We start from the raw sequence: 25,117 nt of genomic DNA on the forward strand, positions 1-25,117 counted from the left end.
GCCCAGGTTCAGAGAAGTTAGGTAACCTGATAAAAGTCTGACCCCCTAGTAAAGCTCCTAACCCAGGATGTCTCCCCACCCAGAGGCATCATTGCCTCAAAGGATTCTAGCATGGTCTACATATAGAGGTTAAGCTCGTAAGATTTAGTCAGACAGATGTGTTCCCTTCAAAGTTACAACAGTTACTTTGTGACTTTTGTCAAGTAATTCAGCTTCTTCATCTGAAAACTGGAGGCCCTAATGGTACCTACCACAGAGAGTTCCTATTAGGATTAAATGAAAATGTGCTTGAAGCTTGAAATACAGGCCTGGCATGTACTCAGCGCCCAGTAAATGGTAGCTCTTATTATAAGAACTGTATTTGGTGAACGAGTGACTCTGGCATATAACGCCTGCATTCAAACTTGAAGCTTGGAACTGTCACAGCCCTTCAGCAGAAAGGGTGGGAACTGTAGCACTTGCCAATTTTTTCTGGAAATAAATCTTTGTGGGAGGATAATCACTGGTTGGAAAGTGTAAGCTTTGAGGGAACAAAACTCTGATGTCCAGGTGTGGAGCCCCGAAGCAAAGTATCCCCCGCGGTCTGCAGCTACCGTGTGGTACCTCCTTTGAACTGAGTAGCAGCCGGCTGGGCACACCCAGCCCGGGGCGTTGCTGCCACAGAAGCTAGGTTTTAGCGGAGTTGAGCAGGATCTTCTCTAATTCCTCCTCATTCTCAAAGACCACACCCTGGGCGCCCAGAGGAAGGACTCCAAAACCGAGGGGCGGAGGCTTTCGCGCGGCCCCAGACCTGACCATCTATGGTCACACAGTGCACAGAACAAACAGGAAATAGGGCGAACTTCCACCTTCCCAGCCGCGTGCAGAACGAGCAGGGCGGCGGCGGCGGGGAGGCCCAGAAACGCGGGACTGGGCCCACGCGCCCTCACCGACCCCCCTCCCCACACCCAGAATACTGGTCCAGCCAACGGCCTTCCCAACTCACAAACAGAGAAACCGAGGTACGCTCCCCCAGAGAGGGGCGGAGCTTAGCCTCCATCCCCACAGATAGTTGACTGCCGCAGGGAACTCGCGCCCTTAGTAGAACCTGCCAGTCGGCCCTTCCAATATCCCCTTCCGGACTGCTGTGAAAAAGGACGGGCCTTTGCCATTGACACAAAACTGATAGGAGAGTTAGCCACTCACCTGTCCTCTTTCTCCGGAGGTGGAGCTTAGCCAGTAATTTCGTCTCTTCATTGGCCCCAGCGATTCCGGCTCCTACAGTTGACAGTGGGCGTGGCTAACCTTGAGCACGCCTCCAGGGTCGCTCCTGACCAGGGGGCGGGGCTCTTTCCCAGGTGTCCTCCGTGCTCGCGCGGAGTCTCTCCGGCCTGGTGAGTAGGAGGCGGAGTCGCGAGCGGGGCGGGCGGACTTTCTCCCGGGCCCTCCCCTAGCCTGGCGCTTCAGCCGGCCGTTCATTTCCGGTGGGGGGGCCGCGCCCAGTGAGGGCCCGGAAGTGGGTCGCGCGAAGATTGCTGGGCGGTTCTTGCCGGAAGTGGAGAGCGGCTGTTCGCAGTCCCGAGGTGAGGCAGAACTCTGAGGTGAGGCTGTACGGCGGGATGGGGACTGGGGTCCCCTCCTCAGCCCTCTGGCCCCTAGCGTTGTTAATGGCCTTTCTGGCCTATGCGCGTGTGGTGAACCCTGCTGAGGGGGCTGGGGCCGAGGCCCTCAGGCCGACCTGGGATCCTGGGCGCGGTCTCTTGAGGTGGGGCGGGGGTGACCAACTGAGCCTGGCTCTCCTGGGGGAGGCCCCTCCACTGGATTTCTCAGTCCTGGTATCAGCCTCAGCGGAGGGATGATTCTTAAGGTGCCCTGACTGAAAGGAACCTCCGAGACTTTAGTCTTCCCTATCCCCATCTCGCCCCCATTGCACGGATTGATCTCCGTAGAGAAGAGACTGGTCTAAGATAGAGCGAGTGAATCATGAAGAATCGGAATCATGATTTCAGTTCCTTAGGTTATCAGCCCCAGATCCTTCCCACATTCGTTTCCCGGGAACCACTCTACCTTGGAGCGGTCTTCCGGTTGGTGTCCTCTCTTGAGCATCTACAAGTTAAAGGCCACTCGCTGCTTAGAACTTTATTTTTTTTAAATAATGCAGCCTGTTTGGAATGCCGGGGGTAGGGGAGAGACTTTAAAAAGAGAAGGGCAGGTCGTTATATTTGCATTCCGATAGCTTCCCCTTCCTCCTAGTCTATCGCTCTTACTCTGAAAAGCCAAGTTAACTTTATTGAATGTTTGGCATATTTCTGCACCTGAAATCAGATGGCTCAGGTTTGGTCTGGCTCCACTGCTGAGTATTTGTAACATAGATGCCATGTGTAACATCTTTGAGACTTATTTTGCTCATCTTTTAAGTGCAAATCTACTCACTGCACAGGATAAAATTCAGTATACATTTGTGTTTATTCTGTCTCAGGCACTCTGCCACATCCAGGGAAAGCAGTTTTGAAACAAAACCAGCTAAACCCTGCCCTCATGGAGCTAACAGTGTTTGCAAGGACGTTTAAGAAGTCCTCATAAATGGGAGTGTTAGGAGAGAACACAGGGTGCTATGGAAGTGTGTAGCAAGGGGCTCAGGAAAATCCCTTCTGCAGAAGCAAGTTTAAGATAAATTTTGAAGGATGAATAGAGAGAGGATGACATTTTAAGGCAGAGGTGGTTAATATCAGAACTGTGTTAGTTGACGTTCTTTGTAGGGATCCCTGTTCAAGTGAAAAACAGGGCAGCTCAGCACATTTATCATCCACCAATTATTTCTTAAACCCTTAATATGTGTAAGGCACATTAAATGAGGCACTTGGCCCTGGTGGCTGAGAATGCAGTTCTCATGGAGTGGAGGCGGGAGTGGACAAGTAAAGCAGCGATGGCTTACAGTGTCACAGTGCCCTGTGAGCACAGTGAGGGCTATGAGACAACAGGCGGAATACCTGCATCAGGTTTTCAGGCTTTGAGGAGGAAATCGGAGGCTAAATCTTGCAGGATCTATTTAGCCATATGGTGAATCTGGAAAAGGGATTTCCGAGCAAAGACAGTGCAAGGACATGGAGAGCTGGACTTGTGAAAGACCCTGACTAGTTCAGTGTGGCTGGAATTCTAGTAATGCTTGGAGAAGTGAAGGAAATGGGAAGTGTTGGGGGTCAAATATGGAGGACCCTATAAACCATGCGAAGGACTTTGGATTTTATCCTGAAAGCTATGGGGAGGCTTTAAAGGGTTTTGTGTAGGAAAAACGATGTAGTCAGATGTGTTTTAGAAAGTTCGGTCTGTCAAGTGGGAAGGGACAGGTGAGGAAATAGAACGGTGTTGGGAAGCTGTTGCCATATTGATGGCTTGAACTGAGACAGACAGTGGGAAAGAGGAGGAATCAGATTTGAGCAATATTAAAAAGATGGAATCCATTGAAGAGGAGGCTCATTGTTTATGGGGAGGAAGAAAAAGTAGTCTAGGATGATTGCCTGGTTTTCTGGCTCAAGGAACTTGGGTGGTACCATTCACCAAGATACATACTGTGAGAGGGAGGGGGGAGTTGGAGGGAGGTGGCTCGGAAAGAAAATGAATTTTGGACATACTTAGTTCAAGGTGTTTGCAGCACATCTAGGCAAAGATGTCTAATGTATCCCAACTAGTGGAAACAGCAAGAGCAAAGATGTGGATGCCCTAGAGTGCTTATGTTGTTTAATGAAGTACCAGAGCCTGGAGTTTGTGGCAGAAGATAAAACCAGAAAAAAGGTAGACGGCTGCCAGGTTGTGAAGGGCTTTTGATGCCTTGTTTGAGTGCATTTGGTTATTACTCTGTGGTTAGCAGTTTACTTATTGTTTGAGTTGCTGCATTCCAACATAAATAAACTTCTGTAAATATTTCCTGCCTTTTTCTTTCCCCGAAATACATTACCAATTAGATGGACATAATTAACGTCTCAGAAGAGTTTAAATAAAATGGCAGCAGTGAAAAGTACTTTGTGAAATACAACCTGTCATGCAAATGGAAAATGATGGTATTGTTAAGATTCAGAGTGAGTGTATTTTTGCTTTGAGGGATGTTAGTTGTTTAGTTTGTAAAATTTTTTGTTTGCAATCTGAGCGGTGATCTTTTCCTCACCCCTTTTCTTGGTTATACATACATTTGTTTAGTTGCAATTATTTTTGTAACCAGGGACTAAGTCTTTAAAAAGTGACTTCCTCCTTTCAGTTTTCTGTGAAGCATTGGGACTCAAAGATTCATTTTACTTAAGTGAGCAAATGCAAAGTGTCATTGGAAGTTGAACCCTCTGGTTTGAAATTTAATCCTGAGATTTGAAATCTGAGGATCCTCAAGCCAAATCTTACCCAGTCTTAGTGATTATTCCTTTGAATTATCATTAGTTTCTTTATTTTCTGCTAACCTGACTTTCATGCCTATACTTCAACTTGTGTACCACAACTAATCTTATCTTTTACAAAGAACTATTTTCATCTCATTACTCCTTTACTGGCTTCATATTCCCAAATAATCAAGTCTAAACTCCATTGTGCAATTTAAAAAATTCTCCGCAATCAGACCCTTATCTTAATTAGTTTTCAGTGGATGGTACAGATTGACGTTGTAATTTAGAAAGTCCTAAACTGCTACATTAGCATTTTATTTGTATCTCTTGTGCTTCCCTTTTGCACCTTATTACATTAGAACAGGGTTTCTCAACCTTGGCACAGTTGACATTGTGAGCCGGATAATTTTTTGTTGTGGGGTTGTCCTGTGCAGTGTAGGATTTTAGCAGTATCCCTGGCCTCTACCCATTAGATGCCAGTAGCACTCCCTCAATTGTGACAACCAAAAATGTCTCTAGACATTGCCAGATGTTCCTTGGAGGACAGAATTGTCCCTGATTGAGAACCACTGCATCAGATAATATAGCTATGATTGTGCAGCAATGTCTTATCTCTCCCAACTAAATTCTCTGAGGGCAGGGTCCATGGCCATGCTTAGCAGTGTATGGCACATGAGAAGCACTGGGTACCCTGCATTGCGTTTTCTTGATACAAGAAGAAATGCTTATTCAAGGAATTCCTGGGTGTTCCTTGAAAGACTTGCCTTTTTTTTTCTTTCTTTTTTGTTTTTGTTTTTCTCCTCAGGGGATGTGATCTTAGAGAAATACTACTGGTTAGGCACTCACTAGACGAAAGCTTTGTGTTGACAGTGCAACTCAGCAGGTTTCTATGTCCCCGACACTGGGGCTCTATAAATTCCTGTTTTGTTCCTGTTGCCTGCATTTAGGCAGCTTGATTTAGTGGACAGGAATTATCATTTATTTTAAATTGCATATAGTTTATGATATTGGTATTCAACGTTTATTTTGATTGGTTAAATTATTATAGTTTTATCATCTTTAAATTAATGCAGCTATAGCATCCACCATGGAACTATTTCTTCTTGATATACCATCATGTAAACCCCATAAAATAATCTTAACTCTAAAAATATTCCTCAGCTACAATGCAGCTTTATTTGCCTTGTATTACCAAACCTTGTCGTATGAAACTTTTCCATCCAGCTGGAAAATAGTTATAGTTGAAATGTTTCATGGAAGGAATGAGCTTGCTTTTTTTTGTTTGTTTGTTTCTGTGTTTTTTGGTTTCTTCCTCCAGAAGTCACAAAAATTCCTATACTTAAGTTAATTATAGACTTAACAGTCAGAGATCTTTTTATACATCTAGTTGTAGCTGAATCATGGCTAGGGACAAATGGCATCCTTGAATCTATCTTTCTGCATGAGAATGGGAAATGTTCTGTTTAAAGCGACTGCCCAGCTGAAATCAGCCAATGCAGTTTTTCCTTATATAGTGTCAAAGATGCCTGCTGAATGCTCTGATGGAGTTAGTCTTCATAATATTCCTTGAATGTAAGAGAGAGGAGAACCCATGGGCACACAAAGTTATCTGTTTGCCCCAGACCATTGAAACAGCTAGTTCCCAAGTCTGACTGCAACTCGTACACCATTACTACCTTTACTCACTCCTGGAGTTTCAGATAGAGGACCGTGTTTAAGGAGGGAACAGGAGCCTAGTGCTGATACTGACTTGGATTCTTTCCCTCCCTGGAAGATAGTCTTTTCTTTCTCTTTTAATCTAAACCTCAGGTGGCAGTGACTCAGGCACTAAATGTCATTGGTTTCATCAGCGAAACCAAATGCTGGAGGAAGAACAGTGGCTCCTGATTTGGGTTAGATTTAGATGGCATCTTTACTGGGGCAAAGTGGTATCTGTTCTTTGGTTTCTGGGTTAAAACAGCCAATTTGTAAGTATCTCCTATTATCACGTCTAGGTTTTGCTTTGTGACATGTTAGAGCCTAATGATGAGAATTTCTATGTTGTTAGGAGTAGAACTAATGCCTTATAGCTCAGTGGTAGCTTAAGAGATATATCCTAGTGGAGCTGTTTTGTTTTGTTTTCGTTATAAAGAAATTATATAACTTTGGTAAAGAAAATTTGGGAAATAGAGGGGGAAATTGTCCAAAATCCCATCACTCTGTGTGATAAGTACTTTAAATTTTGTGTTTTCTTCAAGTCTTTTTCTGCAGTGCCTTTAGCTATTCCCCTATAATCAGAAGTCTAACCTAACATTGCAGTGAACACCTTCCCACATATCACTTTTCCCGCATTGGGATTACTTTCTTCGGATAACATCTCAGGAAGAGAATTACAAAGTCAAGGCCAAGAGAAACATTTTGAAGCAGATCAGTTGGGTTACCGTAGTATACAGGCTGACTTGTATACTTGATTTCTTTTCCATTTTATTTAAGGGTATTACTTAGAGGAACAACTACCAAACAAAGTAGAAAACATTTTAAGCGTAGCAACTTCCTTCCTACTCAAGTAGGAATTCGTACCACTGTCTTAATTACCTGGTGCGATGGGACAAGAACTGCAGGAGTAACCGGGTTCCATTTACTTCCGAACCACTTCCTTGAATGGGCAGAAGGAATTGGGTTGTTTGAGTTGTTAGAATGATGAGAGTATGAAGTAGTTTTGACAGGAATCCATTGCCATTTCTGATTTTTCTTTGTTTTAAACTGCAAAAGAAATTGCTGGAGAATCAAGCTCCTAGTTTCATTTTGCTTTGCATGATACCCCTCCCACAGCCTATCCACTCTTGTGACTTGATGACATTTCTTTGCTAGTGCCTTGCAAACATTGATCTCTAGCCTTGATCCTTCCCTAAGCTTTACTTCTAACCACTTACTGGATATTTCCAATTAGAAGCTTCGTCTTCTCTTCACACTCTGCAGATCCAAAACTGACTTCATCTTCTTGCCCTAACTGGAACATTGCAGAACATGTTTCTGCCTATAGTCTCATCATTCTTTTAGGCTACTGGATTTGCAACTCCGGAGTCCCTTCTGAATGCTGTACTCCTCAATAGTCAGCACCACACAGTTAGTACTTGTTCTGTGTTTAATGCACACTTGTTTTGTGTGACCTCTAAGAGCAGAACCAAGATCAGTGGGTGGAAACTGCAGGGAAGCTGATTTTGCCTCCATATAAGGAAGAACTTTGAATACTTTGAGCTGTCTGAATGGAATGGGCTGCCTCCAGAAGCCTTGGGTTCTCCACCCTGAAGGTATTTGAACAGAGGCTACCTTGCTAATTGCGGAGAATGTCGAAAGGTCTGTTCTGGCATCTGATGGTGTTTTTACAAGATAATTTCTACACTCCCTCCTTATCCTGAGAACCAGAGATTCAGTGGAAGGTAGCTTTGTTTCTCCTGCTAGACTCCCTTTGAGCAGAAAAACTATTTCACCGTTCTTTTGTATTTCCACAGCACTTAATTCAGAGGCTGGTCACTTCGTTGCCTAAAATTGATTATTTGTAGGTTGATTCTTTTCATTTGGTTTCTAGATCTGCTTAGACACTAGATGTTATGGATTTTTTTTCCTTTGAAATGTAAAGAATATTTTTTGCAGTAGTCCTCTTATTTTACAGTTAGATGAACAACAGCTTCAACCTAACCTAGACCCTAATAAATTCCCTTTTTTCCCAAATGCCATTCTGTTTATCAGATAGTACTTGTAAAATTTTTGCTTTCATCACATTATTCCTTCACTCAAAACCCCTGGATGGCTTCATATTTATCACAACATCAAATTCAGATACTGTCTGGCTTCCAGTGCAGCTCCATTAACCTAGCCTGTCTTGCTTATCCAGCCTTATTTCCCGTGATACTTCATGCTGCAGGCTCTGTGGGCTAACTTACTCGTACTTTCTGTACATAGCCTCTTTGGTCTCTCCTCTTTGCTTCTGATTGCTCTGGGATGTCTTCTCTTTTTCCTTTTACCTTTTTCCACCAACATGCCCCACTTCCTTCCTGAAACCAGATCACCTCCAGTCCTCATTGATTTCTTCTGAACTCTGAGACCACATAGTCATTTATACTATATAATTCAGAACCATACAACATTCTGCAAAGAAAAAGGTTTAGTATAAAGGCTGATACTTTAACTTTCCCTGATCCAAGTGAAGTTAGGTAATCTCTAACAGAATTTTTAAAAATATAGTCTTCAGTTTTTAGTCTGCCTTGGCCTTCCCAATAAGAATGAAAGCTTCTGGAGGACAGGGACCACGTGTCTTCTGTATCTTCTGTAGCTGCCACAATGCTAAGTACTTTCATTTTGTGAGCATCTTCTGTGTGCCAGGTTGTCTAGGTGCTGTGAATTAATGGGGCTGGAGGTCGGGGTGGGAGGGATGGATAAATTTCCATCTTTCTAGAGGCCTATATTTTAGCATACAGTATGCACTGATAACATTTTACATTTGAACTGCATTTTAAGGCTCCCAAAGTGACTACTCATTTATAAAATGTACTCCTTTAATCCTTAACATCTCTGTGTGCTGGGTGAGAATCTACTGAATGACTGCCCTAAAGTTATACACTTAATACATGGCAGGGTTGGGACTCAAACCTTGATCTCCTGAATCCTAATTTTATTTAGATTTGTGTAATTGGGGTTGTCTTTCTCGCTGAAGCTTTTGTGATGACTGTTTAAATAGTTGGGAATTTGTACATTTATTTAGGGAGGCTTACATACAGATCTTGGCTATTGTCAATCAGAAATGGCAAGAAACAAGATTAGGCAGAGTTTTCTGCTCTGGCAGTTCTGTATTCTTTGGGAAAACCCTTATTTTAAACATTTGCCTTCCAAACGTGTCATCCAGCCTGAATGTGAAAAAGTATTAGCCTCTATGGAGAAAATTGAAAACTGCTAATGTAACTAAAGACACCATAAAGAGAACTTGAATCCACAGTGCTGTGCTCAGCAGACACTGGGCTGGATGCTCTGATGAACCACAGTCACTTGAGTGTTTGAAAGCCCTGGGGCTCAAATGCAGTGGTGGGAAGAGCTTCAGACGAGGATTCAGAAAATGTGTGCTCACGTCCAGGTGCTCTTCCCCACTGGCTGACACTGGGCAACCTTTTTTAACTTCTGTCAGTTTCTTCATTCTAAAGATGGGGATCAATATCTTCATAACATACCTCACAGAAATACTTTAAAGTCTCAGAAGAAGCCACTGCTTGGTGATGTAAAGCACTTGAAATGATAAGAGAGTATTGTTTTTAATTAATGTTATATAACCTAATAAACAAGCTTATTTTCCTTATGGTACTTGGTTTAAAGATCCCTGTGTCAATGTGATTTGTGCCCAAGACGGCAGCATTTATTTGAAAGGTGGGAATGTTTGTAAGATCCTATAAATAAGCAAAAAAGAAAAAGAAAGAGGAAAAAAACCAAACTTTTCCCAGATTTGTCAGAGAGAGGAGACAACTAGTCTTGTGTTGAGTGGAGAGAGGGCGAAGGCCCTTATTTCTTTTTCAGGGACCCTTATCGACCTACTGTATTTATAGCGCCTACTACAGATACAGTACTGGAATTACAAAAAGAAGAGAGAGTCCCTGCCTTAGGGTGGCTAATTGCCTGTTGACTGTTAAATAGGTGATTTTAAACCAGTGTGTTAAATGTGCGGTAGAGGAAAGAGCACAATGTTGTGGGAGCACATACTGGACATGCTTCTTAGGGAGTGACACCTTGGCTGAGACTTAATGGAAAAGAGGAGTTCTGGGAAGGGGGGCAGATTGAGAAAGAAAAGCAGACCAAACTGGAAAGGCTTTCTGGAGAAGGCAGCACCTTAGCTGAGTCTTAAAAGACAGTAGGAGTTCTGAGATGGGACAGATTGGGAAGGGGAAGCAAAGATGATCATAATTACCTTTGCATTTGAGAAGGGTCACTGTGGTAATATGGATAAGGAGGTTCTATTAGTGAAATTAGGGGAGACTAGCCAGGAGGTTATTGCAGTAATCTAGGCAAAGTCATAAAGACCTAATTTTTGTCAGTGAGGATGAAGGCAAGGGGCAGCTATTCAAGAGCTATATAAGATAGAGCCTATGGATTTTGATGACTGATTAGATTTGGGGGGAGTAAGGAAGAAGATAATTGAGTTAACATATATGGAATCCTTCATAGTTTTTCAGGACTGAGCCATATACTTCTACATGTATTTCCTCTTGATTCTTGTGCAGCCCTTTGGATTTTGTACTGTTGTCCCCATTACACAGATAAGGAAGCTGAGGCCCAGAACATTTGGTAACATTTATAGTTACAGAGCCAGTGAGTGCTGTTATTAAAACCCCCAATCTGTGTGACTTCTCTAAATACCATGATCTTAACCACTATACTTCACTGCTTAACCATTTCTAGGTTACTGGCTTGGTCAATCTGGTGATTGATGATAGTGCTGGATTACTGAGACAGGTGGGGATGGAGGGTGGGAAAATGATGAGTTCTGTATTGGACATTTCAATTTGAGATGCTTTTGAGACGTCCAGGTAGAGATGTCTAAGTGGAAGCTGGATCTAAAATTCTGAATCCCAGAAGAATGCCCTGAGTTGGATCTACTGCTCCGGGAGTTGTTAGTCTATAGGTGATTGTGGTGGTACCACTTGGCAAGCAGATTGGATGGTACTGCGATGATGGTAGAAAGGAAGGTTTGGGAGTGGACACGATCACCTAAAGAATGTGAATATGTGTGTGTCGACAATAAGACAAGGTGTCTTTTGGTGCCTTCAGTTCTGGGCATCCTTTCCCATAGCATCTCACATTTCATCCCACCCCCACCAAAAACAAAAAAGCTAGGAACTGTTCTATATTCCATTAGTGGTAGAATGAGACTAGCTATAAATGATAGCTGTATTGTCTCTGTTTTGCTTAAGTTAGACAGCAGAACTATAGCTTGCTTAGCAATGAAAGCTTTCAAGTACAAGTGAAATAGGGAAAAGGAACCAAAATCCCGTGAAGCTGTGTTAAGCTTTTAATATTGGTAAGTGTTCACCAACCCTGGCAGTCTTTAGAGATACCTGTACTGTGTTTTCACGTTAACACTTGTCTCAACCCATAGCAGTCATTGTGTATGAAGGGACATGTTTTATAACAGAACGGGCGGTGTCTATTAATGGAAGATAGCTTGGGAGTTTATTGCATTCACTCACTGTCTTTTCCCCTGGGATTTATCAAGTGTGATGACTTATATGTAAGTTTGTCCCTAGTTAGTACCCAGAATGGGCAGCAATTTGGGGACTCAGGTGATGGTGGCATAACATAAGCGAGAATAGTATATTGGCTGCTTCTAGTCTGCTCCATTTGTGAGCAGAGCAGAGACGTAGAGGCTGCTGCCATGTCTCCAGGACACGGAATGGAAAGGTTTATTTGGTTCGCATTCTCATTTTTTTTCTTTGATTCTCTTTTAAACAACATTCTCTGGCAAGTCACCAGGCCCAGAAAGACCAGAGCCCATACACAGAAAAGAATGGATAGGGATACTTTATCTTGTGTGCTGCTTATCTCTTCCACAGGGAGAACAATGTGTTGAGTTGAGATATTCTGGCACGTCGTCATCTTTGGGGGAATTGTAATTGCTATGGTCATTTTAGGCAGCTTCAAGGGAATTGAGTTCATTTGGTTTCAGTTACCTGAACTAATTAATGCTTTGAAATGGAATCTCTCCAAGTCAAGGGTTGGTTGAAATTTCACTGATTTTTATGAGCTCACTTGTGGTCTCAAGCATTTTATGTAGATGTATATTGATAACAGTTAACACTTATTTATGGGCAGCTTTCAGAACACTTGTCCCTTTGGAGTTTTGGTTTGCTATACTTCAGGTTCATTAACTTTATGTAATATAATATAATACGAAATTTTTAAATTACAGTTGACATTCAATTTCATAAATATTTATTGAACCTCTTCTAAATGTCAGAGAGTGCTCTAGATGATAGAGCATAATAGGGAACAAGCCAGAGAAAGGTCCATTCTCTGGTGGAGCTTACGTTCTTTAGGATATTAGACACTGAGTGAGATAAATTAGTACTTGGGAAAGATCTGGAAGAAGCTCTTCTGGATGTGTCCACTCTTCCCTACTGCATATCCAGACCCTTCCTACCATCCTCATTTGAAGCCTGGCTCAAATGGCAGTTTCTCGTGCTGTCCTTATCTGATCCTTCCAGCTGGCATGTTCTCCCCCGCTCTGAAATCCTGTGTTACTCTATCTGCAGTATTTATTTTCTATTTGTTTTATAGTTGTAGATGTTGAGTCTCCTATAGTAGACTGTAAGTTATTGAGGGCCTGATAAATATTCTATTTATCTTGGTTTTGGGCATTCATATGCAGGATATTACAGGAAAAAACACTGAACTTAGAGCCAGACTTGACTTTGAGTACTGGCTTCCCTATTACCTAATTATGTGACTGTAGTTAAATCATTTAACTTCACTAACGTTAAGTTTCCTATCTCTAAGAGTGTAATAATTATCTTTCCATCCCTGAATAGTTGTTGGAAGGCACAATCTAAGACAATGTATGTTACTACACTTCATAAATTCTAAATTATGATGTTTCGTGGTATCATAAATATTCAGCACGTATTTGAATGAGGAAGCATTTGCTTTCAGTGAACACCTTTTCCTGGGTAGTTCTCTTGCTTAATGAGGTCTCTATGATTTTGCAAATATGCTAGAGTGTTTTCCATCTTATTTTATTATTAAATGATTCTGTTCCTCAGAGTTGGCATCCTCTTCACCCTCTAGAGTATTCTGTCTTTTCTCCTTAGGTACCATGTAATATTAAAATAACAAATGACATTTGATCTGTTTCAGCAGGTGGTACATTATGGCTGACATGCAAAATCTGGTAGAAAGATTGGAGAGGGCAGTGGGCCGCCTGGAGGCAGTATCCCATGCCTCTGACATGCACTGTGGGTATGGAGACAGTGCTACGAAAGGTAAGCAGTATATGCAGCCCAGCAGAATACTTTGAATGAAGACTCAGTGTCTCGGCCTAGAATTTTTTCTCTCACAATGTATTCTCTCCTTTGAAGCTAACTTCCAAAAAATGCTTAATCTAGAAAGTTCATCGCCTGTAAATTGAATTGCTCTGAACAGATAAGGGAGGAAGTGACTTGTGCAGGGAGGCCTGTGGTTAAGTTATTTTAACACAAGAACTTCCTGCTTGTGTGCTGTTTCCTGTTCTTTCTTTACCAAAATGACTCCAGTGTAAGTCAAATGACAAGTGATATTAAAATTTCCTCTAAATGATTGGCAAATTGGCCATTTTGCATATGCACCAATTGAATCATAGAATGTTAGAGCTAAAAGGAACCTTGGGGGATCATTCTGTTTATTTTCATTTTATAAAGAAAATTAAGCTCAGAGGGAAAGGGACTTAAGTCAGGGTCATACAACCAGTTAGCGGTGGCAGTAGAACTAGAACCTAGGTTTCCTAGCTCATGTTCCAGTATTCTGTTTACTGTATAGCCATCCCTTTCCACTTTCATATACAAGTGCCTTTTAACAAATCACTTTCTGATGCGTGACTGGTTCTTTGTGATGTATCTGTCTTCAGCAGGAGCAGTTCCCTATGTGCAAGCATTTGACTCACTGCTTGCTGGTCCTGTGGCGGAGTACTTGAAGATCAGTAAAGAGATTGGAGGAGATGTGCAGAAACATGTAAGGATGTTTGGCCCTTTTCCCCCTCTTTTAAGGACTGGTGGCTTTCTTCAACTCCTACTCACCCTTGGGTTAAGAGCTCCTTAAGAGGCTTCTGGCTCCTTTCCCGCCAACTTCTGCCTGGAGTTCAGTCCAGGCACTGGAGCGGTTCCTCAGATTTTTCCAGGTCCCCTGCTTTTATCACATATCCTGTGTGGTCTTTTTTTAACTTGCATAAAATATGACTCGGTTCATCTTTGTAGTGAGGACATGCTACCAGTCTCATCCCAACGTGTTATATAACCATGCTTAGGGTGGCTTGTTCAAAAGAGTCATTATTGTGACTTAGCATTTATAAAACTGTACTTCATAGTTATTGGTTATGCTAATATGAGTTATTTTTACACTTAGCCCACAGCAAGAATATGAAGTAGGCAGTGACAGATGCCTCTCCACCCACCTCCCTTCATGTGCTGCTGCCTTTCCACCCACCTTCCTTCATGTGCTGCCACCCACATCGTCACCACTACCCCACACTCATGTATATATTTTGGGCTCTCTCTTTGGGCCCCAAAATCTTCCTGCTGGTCTTCTTATTGATTGTTGAGGAGTAATAACCATGTTTAGGATCTTCCTGTCCCTCCAGCAAGACTGGTTACTTTGAAAGATCTACTTTTAACCTCTTATATACCATTTGTTGGCAGTGGTGTTAGCTCTAGAGCAGGGGTGTCCAAACTGCAGCCCGCGGGCCAACTGCGGCCTGCAATCCACTTTTTATTGGCCCGCAGCAAATTCCAAAAATATATTTAGTTTACTTAAATAAACCAGATGAGGCAATACGTACTTCACCTCGAGTGACTGGCCCAGCTGTTTGTGTATTTTACCACATATGGCCCTTGGTAAAAAACGTTGAAAAAAGTTTGGACTCCCCTGCTCTAGAGTGTGGAACTGGGACTTCAATAGTTCCACACTGTCTTGGGGCTTGCATTTTTACTTTATATAGTCTGTAACATTTGAAAAAAATTTAAAAACATACCACATTTGTACTTAAAAATGCAAATCCAGAAAAAAATAGATTACTTCATTTGAATTTTTGTATTTTAATAGTTCTTATAGCCTCATGTTTCTTAAACTTTTTTGACCGTGACCCTTAGTAAGAAAATGCATCTTTTTAACAGATAAGTTTCACAAAATGTGTTTTGTATTAGTTGTATTGTACTTTTTAAAAACTTTTTATTTGGAAATAATTTCAAGCTGATGTGCTGCACTCATTATTTATTGCTCTATTTCATTTAGTAAAGTGCTGGTTATTTCATTTAATAAAGTATTGGTGGTTATGGCTCACTACATTGATTTGATTAATTACCTATGAATGGATCATGATCTAACATTTGAGTAATAGCTTTTAGCTAAAGGAGTAAATACCTTGAAAATTTTAGGCCTTTGCCTTTATTCCTGTCTTTATTTTTTTGAGAAAAGAGGTCTTTTTGGTGATGAGGGGGAGGAGCGCACTTCATGTCACACTGCATGTGCAGTTGCTAACTTGACCTCTAAGGCTAGCCCTGATGATCCTAATTTCCTGGATGTGTATCCCTGATACATATCCAGTAGAAACAGTGGGATATGGAATTCTGTTCTCAGTCCCTATAATCTGGAATATCTGAGGAAAGCAACATGAAGTGCCTGGATTCCTACTAGAGTACATGGAAGTAGAGGTTTCAGGTTGTTCTTATCAGGACCTCTCCAGTTGTAATGTGTCATCGATAGCTGATTGTTCTCTTTCCGGCAGGCGGAGATGGTCCACACCGGTCTGAAGTTGGAGCGAGCTCTCTTGGTTACAGCCTCTCAGTGCCAGCAGCCAGGAGGTGTAAGTTCACTACTGGTTGGTTTTGTTTCGGTTTGATGTTCAGGACAAGTTGGGAGGTTTCTGCTAAGCTATGACAACTTGCAAAAATAGACCCACCAAGCTCATGTACGATCACACCAAGTTCCAGGAGTAGAGTCACACTTAGAGTGTCAGTATAGGAACATGCCACTGAGTATTGGGTTCTCCTGGCCTTTCTTCTGTTGTTTCACTTAGGACTGTAGTTACCCATGGGACTTTGCTGCTTCTCTTAGTCATCAGCGTTTTTTTAGCCTCTTGGTTGAGGCTAAATTCATCACATTATCCCATAAGCCCTTTGGGTCACAGAGAGTGTGGTTCTTTTGCTTCACCGTGAGTGAGCTTTAATAATGCTACTGTGGAGATCCGAAAACTTCTCAAGTACTGCTTCTTCCCTCATCCTTCAGTGGGTGGGGGAATCTCCCTTTATCTCTACCTCTACCTCAGATTTTATGCTGCCAAGGTGTGAAATGAATTGGAGAGAATTTAGATTTTTCTCAGAGCCAAAGATTTTAGCTTTGTTTCTTCTTTTTGCTTTTTGCTTTGCTAGACAGAGGGGCAATCAAACAAGTCTTCCTGCTAATGCTATATTAAAATCCTTGGACCCTCGGCATGCCTAAATAATGTAAAAGTAGCATAAGGTGATGTTAAAGATATTAGACTCCAACTCTTAATCTGTCTTAAATGGTTAAAGCATTTTGTCTAAACCTTTTCTCCAAAACAAATCAGGTAGCTGAGACACTATTCATTTCCTTTGCTTTAGACTAGGGATTGGTAGATGATAGCCCCCAGACCAAATGTGGCCTGCCACCTGTTTTGTAAATGAGGTGGTTTTTTTTTAATACAGCCATTCCATTCTTTTAAGCGTTGTCTCTTGCTGCTTTATACACTACAATGGCAGAGTGAGAAATTGCAACAGAGACTGTATGGCTTGCAAAGCCTGAAATATTTACTGTCTGGCTCTTTATAGAAAGTTTGCCAATCTCTGCTTTAGACTGTTTTCATGCTAAGAGCTGAGAATCGAGATGTTCAGGAAACTGAGCTTTGGAGGAAGGGTGGAAACACAGAAACATAAGATTCATCCATTTTGCTACATTGTCTGCTCAGATTTCAAACCCCCTAATTGCATTTGATTCAACAGATCTCTACTCAGCAGCTGCTGTATGGCTAGCAATGTGGTGAGGGCTATAAGGATTATAAAAGAGGGCTAAGACAAAGCCCTTGTCTTTGAAGAATTAATGAGAAAAACATTCTCATGGGTCCATTAATAGTTTGTGCCGGTGTGCCAAAATTGGTTATGCTGACAATAAATGCTGGAGGAGGCCTGTGTGACTGCAGTTGGAGGGCTGTTCCTCATGAAGCATGAGGAGTGTTTGGGTAGATGGAAAAAGAAGAGACAATCATGAGTAAAGGCCCAAAAATGAACTGATATCTTCTATGAGTGGGACAGAAAAGAGACAAGTGGCTGAAGTGGTAGAATTTTCTGGTATAGCTAGAGTGTGGGTCCTGATCATGAAGAACCACAAAATCCAGCCTGAGGGGTTGGAGCTCTGAGGAGAGAGAAATGATGAGCAGTATTTTAGCTCATGAATCTGCAGGACGGATACAAAGTTTATTTGGATACTCATGGTAGTCCATAAAGAATTCTTGCCTTCAGGATCAGAGCTGACCAACATACAAAGTGTTTTGTAGAAAGACTCTGACTTGAATCTTTTCTTGCATCTTTTCCCAGAATAAGCTTTCTGATTTGTTAGCACCCATCTCAGAGCAGATCCAAGAAGTGGTAACCTTTCGGGAGAAGAACCGTGGCAGCAAGTTGTTCAATCACCTGTCAGCTGTCAGTGAAAGTATCCAGGCCCTGGGTTGGGTGGCTATGGTAAGCAGCGCAACTTCCATGGGAGGGAAGGGATAGGATGAAAAGGGTAAGGAGAGAGGGCTGGAGAGGCTCTGAGACACTGACACCTTCTCTTTCTCTAGGCTCCCAAGCCTGGTCCTTATGTGAAAGAAATGAATGATGCTGCCATGTTTTATACAAACCGAGTCCTCAAGGAGTACAAAGATGTGTAAGTCCAGCTGTTCCTTAAGGGGTAGAGTACAAACCCAGCTGCATACTTGCTGGAGTACCACTTTGGGGTTAAGGCTACCCTTGGCTGCTGTGTTGGTTCTGCTATCTTAGGGCTGCCTGTGGAAAGTTGGAGAGAGATTGGCCCATACAAGCTGCATTTGTAAGCAGGAAGTGTGTCTGCTTCCATTTCTGCTTTTTTTCCAGGGTTTGTAGAGGCCCTTTTAGTCTTCTGATGTTTAACCTTCCAAGTTCAGGAGGTTTTCCTGGAGGTTAAAATGGACTAATGCCTTTTAGTTTCCCTGTTTAGACAAGATTTTGTTCCTTTGTTGAGAATTTCGAAGTGGCCGAGTGGCAAAAGATTCAGTAAGATTTACTGGGAAATTACCTTGGCTATTGATGTAGTCGGTAAAGTGAGAGGAAAGCTGCCTGGCCAACTTAGGTATTAAGTGAGGAATTCATTATATGTCTAACCACCTATGTCCACCAGTCCTAACTGACTTTTCCATTGCTGGATTTGAGCTGGAGTGACTGTAGGTAGGTAGCTGTTACTTAGCTGCAAAGCTACCCAAACTTCCTTTCTTCTGTTCGTTATCAGTCAGCATTTGTTGAGTAACTACTCTGTGACTGAGTAAGCGTTCATGTGTGTGAAGTATGTCCCAGAATACCAAGCCCCTCCTGATCATTCCAGCAACCTGGAATTAGCATCACAATGTTTTCATTATACCTCACCATTATATCCCCATCACTTTGTAGTTGAGGAAATTAGGTCTTGTGCTAAATAACCATAAAGTCTTCCAGCTAATGTATAAGAAAGGAGACTGCAACCACACTGCAGCGCTGTTTCTATCACTTAATGTTGAGTATTTCTTCCTAAAGGGAAGTTTTTTACTTCTTATTTTTTTGGTGCGGGTCATATTTTGACACAAGGTACTCTGTGCTCTGCGGCAGTTGAGTTTCTTGGAGTCCTAGAGTTCCACAGTGATGCTCAAGAGATCTCTGCTATGGCTTCATGCACAGAATGTCTGCTTTTATCAGTTTTATGTATTAAGTTCTGCCTAAGGTCTACTATGGAAAAAGTTTAAGGAATGCTGCTATAAGAGAAAGTGATATAATCTGGAATCCCTGTCCTAATGGACTTGAGTCTAATTAGGGTAATGGAGTACGTTTTTAAAAAGAAGAAAAGCTCAGTGGTAATAGAAAAGCTGGCATTGAGCAGAGCCTAAGAAACACCACAGGCAGGAGGATGTGAGCATACAGGTAGAAAGTGTTTTGGAATCACTATTGGAATGCACCGGGCTGCCTGTGATGAGTTCCTCTTTAATTCTACCAGGGATAAGAAGCATGTGGACTGGGTCAAAGCCTACTTGAGTATATGGACAGAGCTGCAGGCTTACATTAAGGAGTTCCATACCACCGGACTGACCTGGAGCAAAACGGTCAGTGAATCCTGCCTCCTTTCTTTTATTCCTCCAGGATGGGGTCCACAGGTTTCTTAGACTTTGGCACTACCAAGGTCCAAGAAGGAATGCTAGTCTTTTTCAATGGAGAATAGAAAGAAAAAGGGGAGAAGGAAAGGGAAAAAAGAAAGAGTAAAGAAAGTGAGGGTCAGAGAAAGAATATTCATTTCTGTTCTATTTTAGTAAACATGGGTCAGGGACTGATTAGGCTGACGGGAGACAGATGAATGAGGTATATTATCCCAGCCCTCTTGAAGTTTCAAAATACAGATACACAAGCCCAATATAAAACACCTAGCTAAATACTATATTAAAGATAAACACTACGGAGTATGAGAAAGAGGAGTGATTCTCACTGGGAGAGATCGTACTTTGAAGGGATATACTCTGATCTGAGATATTTTGCAAGTGTAAGGCAGTGAGAAGTGGGAGCAATGGGGATACCAGCAAACGGCATAGCTTAAGCAAAGTAAATGCAGATTAAATGTAGAGATTGGTCATCTCTGGATTCAGTATGGAGAAATAGTCAGATTTTTAAGAGAAAAGGCTGGGAAGGAAGATCAGTTGAGAGTTTTAGACTTTATAATAGGTGATAGCTGTCATAGGCATTGGAGCAAGAGAGTAATAACGATCAGATTCGTCCTTAAAAAAGCCTCAGTTTTATAGGTTAGGAATAAGGGCTCATGCTCACCCTCTGGAAATGCTCATGGTGCTAGAGTCTGGTACCAAAGAATTTGTAGAAGATAAAAACCGAGATAAAAGAAAGATTTAGTGAGCTTGAGGGGATTGAAGATTCAACAAGATTGAACAGTCAAGCTTGGATGGTAATGTCTTTCACTGAAATAGAGACAAAGGGGTGATTGTACAGGTCGGGGAGCAGGCAGGAGATGATGAGCTCAGTCTTGGGCTTGTTCAGTCTCAGGTACTGGTGACACACTTAAGACTTTTAGAAGAATGGGTTTAAGCTGGAATTAGGTAGAGGCCAAAGGAGAAATGAGAAGGTTGAAGAGTGGAGCTGAGTTGGATCCTTGGGAAAGGGTGAGAAGGAATAAAGCCAAGTTGGGTGTGAGAAGGAAGCATTGATCACTGCGTCAGGGCTACAGTAGGTCCCCTGTGTGCCCTGCACACACGTAGGACCCAATTGAGAATGGAATAGAGGGGAAGAGAGGGTGACTGTTGTCTGCACTTACTGTTCCAGGGACCTGTGGCAAAAGAACTGAGTGGATTGCCATCTGGACCCTCTGCTGGATCAGGCCCTCCCCCACCACCACCAGGCCCACCTCCTCCCCCAATGCCTACCAGTTCAGGCTCAGATGACTCTGCTTCACGCTCAACACTGTTTGCACAGATTAACCAGGGGGAGAGCATCACACATGGTAAGTGAGTACTTTGGCAAGAAGAGTTAGTAGTGTAAGTTGTTTGGGCCAGGCCTTAGCAACTAGAGACTGGACAGTCTGGAAACCAGAACCCTGGTTTGTGGCGGGGAGAATTAATTTGGGTGTCACATTCCTTCAAGTTGCCCAAAGGGATAGCAAAGGTGGTTTAAATGGATATTGAAAATGGGTGATTTATAGTTGAGGGAAGCCCCTCTGCCCCATAGGAAAGTGATTTAATATTAAGTGGCATATATGGTGTACCTTATTGTGCCAAGGCATGGTGCCAGCAGTTTTCCCCAGAGCTTTTCCCCTATTACTACATGGTCTCTTTGGGACATCATTGTGTTGGGAATTAACTTCCTCATAGGATATGTGATCATTGTGTGGAAAATTTGCATAAGAGTTACCTAATGTTGGTATAGAGAGAGTAGACACCCTTATACACAGCAGACGGAAGGCTAAATTATACAGCCCTCTTTTAGAAATCTACCTATAAAAGTATCTAAAAGAACAAGTTTTATAGTGTTATTTATAGTAGCTAAAAATGGTGTGACATCTAAATATCCAACGATAAAATAAATGGTTAACTGTAGTATGTCCTCTTGACGAAATACTATGCAGCCATTAAATCCTTTTCTACAATGAACCATGCAGTGTTTAAGAAAAATCTAGTATTTAAACTACAACTGCAAGGAATGGTGGAACTAAAAAGGCCACTCAGTATCGGTTATATAGATTGGGCCATGTTCAAGAGCAAGGAGGGGGTCAGCCTCCTGAGGGGGATTATGGAACCTTTTCCCTAAAAAAAAAAAGATATTTTTAGAAACTGTAGGTTAACATGAGAACATTTTTATTAAGTGTTAGCCGGTTAAACCAAATTTAATAGTGTGTATGGTTTTAACCAAATAAAAACAACTATTGCTAGAAAAAATATTGGAGAGTTTCTAATGCTAACACTGATTTGGGTTAGCTGTGGGTGAGGTTTTTTTCTTTTACAAATTTTCTTTACTGTTACATGTTACTTTTTCTTCCTCTGTTGCATTTAAAACTACATACTTATTTTGTGAGTATATATTTGGTATGTGTCCTTCTAGATCTTTTTCTGTGGATTTATATACCCATCCCTGCCCCCACATATGCCATGTTTTATTTTTTTGAATGGAACTATATAAGTTAACCTTAGGGTAGAAGAGAAATTATGAAAGTGCTTCTCCAAAACTGCTTGTGAAAGAACATCTCAGAGGCTCTGGGTTTTGGCTTTGAATTTTTTTTAAGGGTCAGTCTAACTTCTGCTAGCAGAAGTTGGTTATTGCCTCAGCCCAAAGCCCTGGGCTGAGGACGGATGCAAGGCAGCTGTTGTTCTCACAGCCCTGAAACATGTTTCCGATGACATGAAGACTCACAAGAACCCTGCCCTGAAGTCTCAGAGCGGTCCGGTGCGAAGTGGCCCCAAACCATTCTCTGCACCTAAACCAGGAGTCAGCCCATCCCCCAAACCTGCCACGAAGAAGGAGCCAGCTGTACTTGAACTAGAGGGCAAGAAGTGGAGAGTGGTGAGTTAATAACGGCAGGACTGGGGGAACAAGGAGTGGGGACGGGGTTGGATGGAGCACAGCCAAATGAATGCGGGGTTCTTGCGTAGATTGCAAGAATGACAGTTTGGGATAGCCTGTTTTGGGGGGTAGTGTGTGCTTAGTGATGAGATTCCTGAAAGGTGTATCTCTTTAACAGGAAAATCAGGAGAATGTTTCCAACCTGATGATAGATGGCACAGAGCTGAAACAGGTGGCTTACATATACAAGTGTGTCAACACGACATTGCAAATCAAGGGTAAAATTAACTCCATTACAGTAGGTGAGTTCTTATTGTCTTGGGCATGCTCTGTTCTAGAACCTAAGAGGGCTGGAACCATACCTACTCTATTCCTAAAGATTCCTAAATATAATACTTTCCTTTCGAGTTACACTGTTGACCTCCCTTTCTTCTCCTAGATAACTGTAAGAAACTCGGGCTGGTATTCGATGACGTGGTGGGCATTGTGGAGATAATCAATAGTAGGGATGTCAAAGTTCAGGTAACTTGATACCTTGGCTCCTTCCTTTGGTCCCTGAGGAATTAATTGAAAGAGACACAGCCGACCCACAGATGTTGCTGTGGTGGGAATCTGATTCTACAAAGTCTGTAAACTGAGCTGCTTTGGATGTGGCAGGAGAGGAGTTGGCTCCTAGAGCGGCTCTTTCCAGCACCCATCCCATCCCATCCTGCCCCTAGTATCCAGTATCTGTTGCGCACCTGTGGCTTGTCATGCAGTTGCTGAATCATGTGAAGCAGTGAAAGCTTTTCCTGCAAATTACTGTTGTTCTCCCCAGTTGCTAAGACTTAGTGTTCTTGGTGTTCTCTGCAGGTAATGGGTAAAGTGCCAACCATTTCCATCAACAAAACAGACGGCTGCCACGTTTACCTGAGTAAGAATTCCCTGGAGTGTGAGATAGTCAGTGCCAAATCTTCTGAGATGAATGTCCTCATTCCTACAGAAGGCGGTGACTTTGTAAGTGTCTTGATCTCTTTAGTAGTATTGACCCCAAAGCAGAAGGGACTGAAGACTTCCTGCATAGACAAAGCTAGTTGATGGGCTTTCTGCACTGAGAGGATCAAATCCAGTGGTGCATGCCTCAAGCACACAGAAGCAGAGGGTGGCTTCCGCCTTTCTTAGGTTGAGCAGATGCTCAGGGTAGTAAAAAGGTACAGGCACTGAGTCACAGCACCCTGTTGAGCTGGTGCCCTGAAGTCATCCACACTCTCATCTACGCCTCATAGGCTTAACAGTATGTCCAGGGTCACACTGGTCAGTGAACAGTAGGGCACAGATTCAAACCGACATCTGTCTGGCGTTGGGGCCGTTCTCATTCCTACGCTGCAGCACTCCTTCGTTGTGTCAGTGGTTGGGGAGGTGGTAGAAGATGGGGTGCTGCCAGTTACATAGTCATGCCTTTTCAGGTGGCTTCAGTTTCTCTCTCACTACTTCCTACCTGCTTTCAAAGTTTAGTAGAAGCAAGCATTGGAAAAGTGTAGAATTTTACCTCAACTTATTTTTTTAGCTCAGATTTACACCTGTTGTTTCTTTATTTTCAGAATGAGTTCCCTGTCCCAGAGCAGTTCAAGACCCTATGGAATGGACAGAAGTTGGTCACCACAGTGACAGAAATAGCTGGATAAGCGAAGTGCCACTGGGTTCTTTGCCCTCTCCCTCACACCATGGGATAAATCTGTATTGAGACGGTTCTTTTCTAGATTTCCTCTACCTTTCTGCTCTTAAACTGCTTCTCTGCTTTGAGAAGCACAGCTACCTGCCTTCACTGAAATATACCTCAGGCTGAGATTTGGGGTGGGATAGCAGGTCAGTTGGTCTTCTGCAGGAAGGCGCAGCTTTTCCATATCAGCTCAACTGCACTGCCAGTCCATTAAGGAACTTCAGGACTGGTGTATTTTAGCTTTCAGCCTTTGACCAACAGTCTTTGGGAAGAATAAAGTGGTCCCTAGGAATTAACAGCTCAGAAAGTTCACACAAGTCACTCTCTTTCTAACAATGAGCATGAAGGTACCAGAAGCTGGTGTGACTCCAGCTGACTCTTCTAACCAGACTAATCTTTCACTGTTGACAAGTGAGGCAAGGGTTGCACTGGACCAAAGGCTGAAGCTAGGCCATCCAGCTAGCATTCTAAGCAAAACTGTTTCCTATAGCATTCCTTTTATTCTGCACTCCATCCTGGCTCTGCCTGAACCTGAGATAGTAGGTTCTCCTGTATCAGCTGCTGTGGCAGTGCCCTGCACCCAGACCAGTTAAAGGCGTCTTGGATCCTTTTTTTTCTCTGGGATCCCTGCCCAGCACCTTCCACAGAGATGACTAAAAAAGAAAAAAATAACACACCATTCCAAGGAATCTGGCATTCCTTCCTCTTTCCATGTTAGGTGCCTGTCATCCATCTGCACTGTTTCCTTTGCCCTGTTATGCTCATCAGCTTTTGGCTTCTGTCCAGGCACCTGAACAAAGGACTAAAATCTCCACTGCAGACTGCTTTTAGGTCTTATGTAAGAATCTTGCACAGCATTGCTAATGTAAATTTCAGTTTTTCCCTCTAGGACAAACACCAAAATATGCAACATTTTTTTGGTGGGAAGAGAGATTGTCCTGTGACTTCTGCCCATTTCCTGAGGCCTGTGGAAATAAACCTTTATGTACTTAAAGTTATACAGAAAATAGAATAAAATTAATACCAAACTTGCTTGGTAT

The 25,117-nt window shown here is 42.5% G+C and overlaps 2 protein-coding genes across 10 annotated transcripts in view; one reads left to right on the forward strand and one right to left on the reverse strand.

Annotated features, from left to right (window-relative positions):
• The window catches only part of MYCL (MYCL proto-oncogene, bHLH transcription factor), an 84,439-nt gene extending 83,059 nt beyond the window's left edge, over positions 1-1,380 (reverse strand). Inside the window, exon 1 of the mRNA XM_074334475.2 lies at positions 1,186-1,380. Within this exon, the coding sequence (XP_074190576.1) occupies positions 1,186-1,236 (51 nt within the window). The 5' untranslated portion in view covers positions 1,237-1,380. The remainder of the gene's footprint in view (positions 1-1,185) is intronic.
• Positions 1,328-25,109, forward strand: CAP1 (cyclase associated actin cytoskeleton regulatory protein 1). Of its 9 annotated transcripts, none has more exons than XM_074334469.2 (13): positions 1,328-1,373; positions 13,221-13,342; positions 13,963-14,066; positions 15,835-15,912; positions 17,660-17,803; positions 17,905-17,990; positions 19,323-19,428; positions 20,648-20,825; positions 22,194-22,378; positions 22,557-22,680; positions 22,818-22,900; positions 23,231-23,374; positions 23,959-25,109. In XM_074334469.2, exons 2-13 carry the CDS (start codon positions 13,231-13,233, stop codon positions 24,040-24,042), a joined length of 1,428 nt encoding a protein of 475 aa, XP_074190570.2. In that variant the 5' UTR covers positions 1,328-1,373; positions 13,221-13,230; the 3' UTR covers positions 24,043-25,109. The 9 variants fall into 9 exon arrangements, with proteins under 9 accessions (XP_074190570.2, XP_019592685.3, XP_074190571.2 ...); XM_019737126.3 differs by lacking the exon at positions 1,328-1,373 and adding an exon at positions 1,424-1,562 and having other exon boundaries at positions 13,218-13,342; XM_074334470.2 differs by lacking the exon at positions 1,328-1,373 and adding an exon at positions 1,424-1,562 and having other exon boundaries at positions 13,218-13,342; positions 13,966-14,066.
• The last annotated feature ends 8 nt before the right edge of the window (positions 25,110-25,117 follow it).

The sequence above is a fragment of the Rhinolophus sinicus genome, chromosome 14 (genome assembly GCF_057876585.1).
Source record: "Rhinolophus sinicus isolate RSI-liver-muscle chromosome 14, RSI-T2T, whole genome shotgun sequence".
NCBI lineage: Eukaryota > Metazoa > Chordata > Mammalia > Chiroptera > Rhinolophidae > Rhinolophus > Rhinolophus sinicus.